This window comes from Anneissia japonica, unplaced genomic scaffold (genome assembly GCF_011630105.1).
Source record: "Anneissia japonica isolate Jap-2015-1 unplaced genomic scaffold, ASM1163010v1 scaffold306251_len3507_cov336_single, whole genome shotgun sequence".
NCBI classification, from domain to species: domain Eukaryota; kingdom Metazoa; phylum Echinodermata; class Crinoidea; order Comatulida; family Comatulidae; genus Anneissia; species Anneissia japonica.
Genome location: NW_022711881.1, coordinates 1 through 3,507, shown reverse-complemented (window position 1 = coordinate 3,507; position 3,507 = coordinate 1). Strand labels below are relative to the sequence as shown.

At 35.0% G+C, this 3,507-nt stretch overlaps 1 protein-coding gene across 1 annotated transcript; it reads left to right on the top strand.

Moving 5' to 3' along the window:
- Positions 1 to 8: 8 nt before the first annotated feature.
- Positions 9 to 3,420, top strand: LOC117107607 (multiple epidermal growth factor-like domains protein 8; the record flags this gene model as incomplete). Its single annotated transcript, XM_033249311.1, has 4 exons — positions 9 to 141; positions 1,797 to 2,001; positions 2,871 to 2,964; positions 3,240 to 3,420. Coding segments are annotated over exons 2-4 (376 nt in total), but the record flags the coding sequence as incomplete, so codon positions are not given.
- Positions 3,421 to 3,507: the final 87 nt, after the last annotated feature.

Genomic DNA, 3,507 nt, shown 5'->3' with positions numbered 1-3,507 from the left:
CAGGTGGAAATGTTCACATTTTTAAGAAAAACAAAAATTTTTATGATGAAAAGTGTTACGAAGACCAGGTGTCATTTTATCATTTGGGATGCCATCGCTGGCTTACAGATGAAGAAATAAGTCAGGACTTCAGAAGTGAAGGTGAGGATTTCTATTCATGTTGTTTTATGTTCCATTATTTATTCTCTTCTTTCTTCACGTAATCTCTATTCATTCCTCACTTTATACTTCCCTTAGACTTGCCATAAACCTTGTATTTTTAATTAGCATTTACAGTACTACCTTTGAGCCTATGCCTCCACTGAATGATTTGTGAGAGTTTTTGTATTTACAGTACAGTAGAACCTCATTTTTATGTACCTCAGTTATAAGAACCCTCAATTTTACGTATGCCTCGTATGAACGATGATGTCATCACAAACCCCAAAATACTAAAAACAAACAGCACTTTTCAGGTCCACCATAAAATGAAATTTGTTAGTTTTCTCTCTGTTTATTTTTCAATACTACAACAATAAACAAAACCATATGCAAAGTATTTGCATTCAACAGCAGCGTTGATTGTATCTAATTAACACGCTGTTATAATCTAAGACCACTTGCATTCAACAGCAGCGTTGATTGTATCTAATTAACATGCTGTTATAATCTAAGACCACATGGACTGAGCGAGAAAAACAACCTACCATCGGTGCTCTCCTATTTAGCTTCGTATGAAAAACTCGTCTGCACAAAGTTTACTAGCTGGGTAGTAGGCATAATTTTGCATACAAATGCTAATTAGTTTGCTCGTCTAGTGTAGTGCACATGCTTTTAGTTTTTAGTCAGACAACACCACAGCTCTGATGTTTAGAATAGCTATGAAGGGGAGTTCCCAAGTTGTAATTCTGTCATACAGGCAATCTTGCAATATTTTCATGTTCTTAAATAAAATATTAAAGTGTTGAATTAATACACTAGACTTGGTTTTATTTGAAGACTTTATTATGGTATTGTAAAATGATGAATAATACTAATAAACACATTGTATTGTGTATATGTATTTGCTCAAAGGTCCCCACAAACTTAACCCAACCTTAATTTTACGAATCCCTGGCGTACGTACGCCCTCCGGTCCTGTACTGTGCGTAAAATCTAGGTTCTACTGTATTTCAATATTTGGGGTGGACTGAAATAAATGATTTTATCTGTTGAAATTGTTCTCGTTTTCGAGGACATAGGTGTGCTAGGCAAAGTCCCAAGCTTACAAGCATTTGAGGCCTGAATCACTTGCGTTGGCAAGTTATTATAATATTAGCCATTCAATTAAAAAAAGGGTGAGCCATAACAGTGACATAGCCTTAAATAACAGTACACTATTGGACGATAGTCTGAATGTCCAATTGATAACTTCGCTTTCACAAATGGTGAGCCTGAGTAGTGGGTAATTCACCCCTATTAGTTGGAAAACAGGAGAACTTTTCCTCAAATTTTACATCTAGTTTTTAATGTTCTGTTACATTGATGGTGCAGCTGTCATTTTCAAACAGTTTATTTAGGTTCTGTCCATCTCATTCATGTCTTTTGGGCTTAATAATTAATTCTTTACTATTGCTTAAAACAGGTATTGTAATATTGTTTTTGAGAATTTTCTTTGTAATTTCAATCTTTTTTATACACAGTACACTTCTTCAGGTGAATGTGTGTGATTGATGTCATTTCTGTGATGTTATTCTCATTTCTTTGGTTTCAAGATTTAAAATGCTTATTTTTTTATATATTCATCCCAGTAACACTACAATTTTATTTACTATTAGCATCAAATCACACCCATGTACATCCAAGAGGGCGCTTTGGTCATATTGCTGCAGTGAGAGATGGTAATATATTGTTGATTGCCGGTGGATTCAGTGGCTCTGTAATGAATGATATCATAGCCATCAAAGTTCCTGGTTCAGTTGCCACCAATTCTGCTACCCATCATCCTGATGAATGTAATACCTACTGTCACATGCATACCAGGTTGGTTAATTACTCTTTGGTTATAATTAACTAACTAAGAACTTGGGACTTGCCGCAGTGCAGTGCCAACCCCTCCACCCATCTTCCCATTGGTGAATTAGACTACATCTGGAGGCAATCAATATTATGGGAAGTGTATATTGGCCATTTTTAGATGGGATCTATTGCTTACACATCTTCCAAGTTATTGTCAGATGAAGTCTGATATTGAAACAGGTAATAACCTTGTTGCTATAGAACCAGGAACACAGTGATCCCAATAGAGCAGTGCACATACACTATCAGTTTTAATGTAGTAAAGTTAAATAGTTTGATGGTTAAGTTGCCTGCCCTCCAATTCCATGGGTCTGGATTTAATTCTTTTTGACAGCAGGATTTTTTTTTGTTGCGATTAAAACATCTTTACTCTCCTAGCCTCATTATTGTTTGCTCCTCAGCCATTAGAACAATCAACCTTACACACATTTACTTTCTTCACCTGAAATCTTTAAGTAATAGAAATACTGGGATTTTGTCTGGTGGCAATAGTTTTTACCAATGTCCAACATGAATGTTTAAATTCAATTCCTCATTCCTCAATAAGCAAATTTCTGGAACCGAAATGGTACAATCAAATAATAGTGTAATGAATTACAGAACACATTTTAAAAAAACTAATATTAAAAACTGAGTTGGTGCAGTAATGAAAAGATCTTGCAGACATCATAGTTTAACATTAACTATTTAAATAACTAGAGAATCTCCTGATGATGTTGAAGCAACTCAGTAGAACCATAGCAAGATTCTCAACAAAAGCAACAGTTTTTTTCAGAAATATCTATGCAGTGTACCAGAAGAACTGAAAAAAATATTTACATTTATATTTTTAGATTGAGTTCATGTAATCTTGATCCTGATTGTGGTTGGTGTGATCATACCGAGGTGGACAATTCACAAGCTTGTTTACCACACAGTCAACAAAAGGTATTGTTTTGGTTTTCTCCCAAAGGCCTAATTGAGCATGTTTTTGCAAGGTTACAGTAGTTGTCAATTGGTTTGTACACTGGGAGGTAATCCCAATTTGTTGGTAAATTTACCAAGTTAATGAACATGGTAACACAAGGGCTAAAATATGTGCAAAAAAATAAATGCCAATTGCTTTTCCGAAAAATTCATATTGTACTCCTGCCTTCTGATATTGAAGGAGCACATTGAAATATACAAGGGAATCTATATTAATTTCACCTTTTGATTTTCAGATGTGTGCGAGTACATTTCACCAAAGTGACTGTCCAGGTATATGTGATGTTTTAACAACATGTGAATCATGCATTATTTGGGGTCAAGGAACTGGTCCTATAACATTTGCACCACCTGGTGTCAGGTTGAATGAGAAGTGTGGGTGGTGCGTTCAGAATGGCATTTGCACAAGAACCAATGGTAAGAATTCACAGTTGTCGTAGATTACTGTATATGATTGAGATATGATTTAGATATTACTCTACCTTAATATACACAATGTCTATA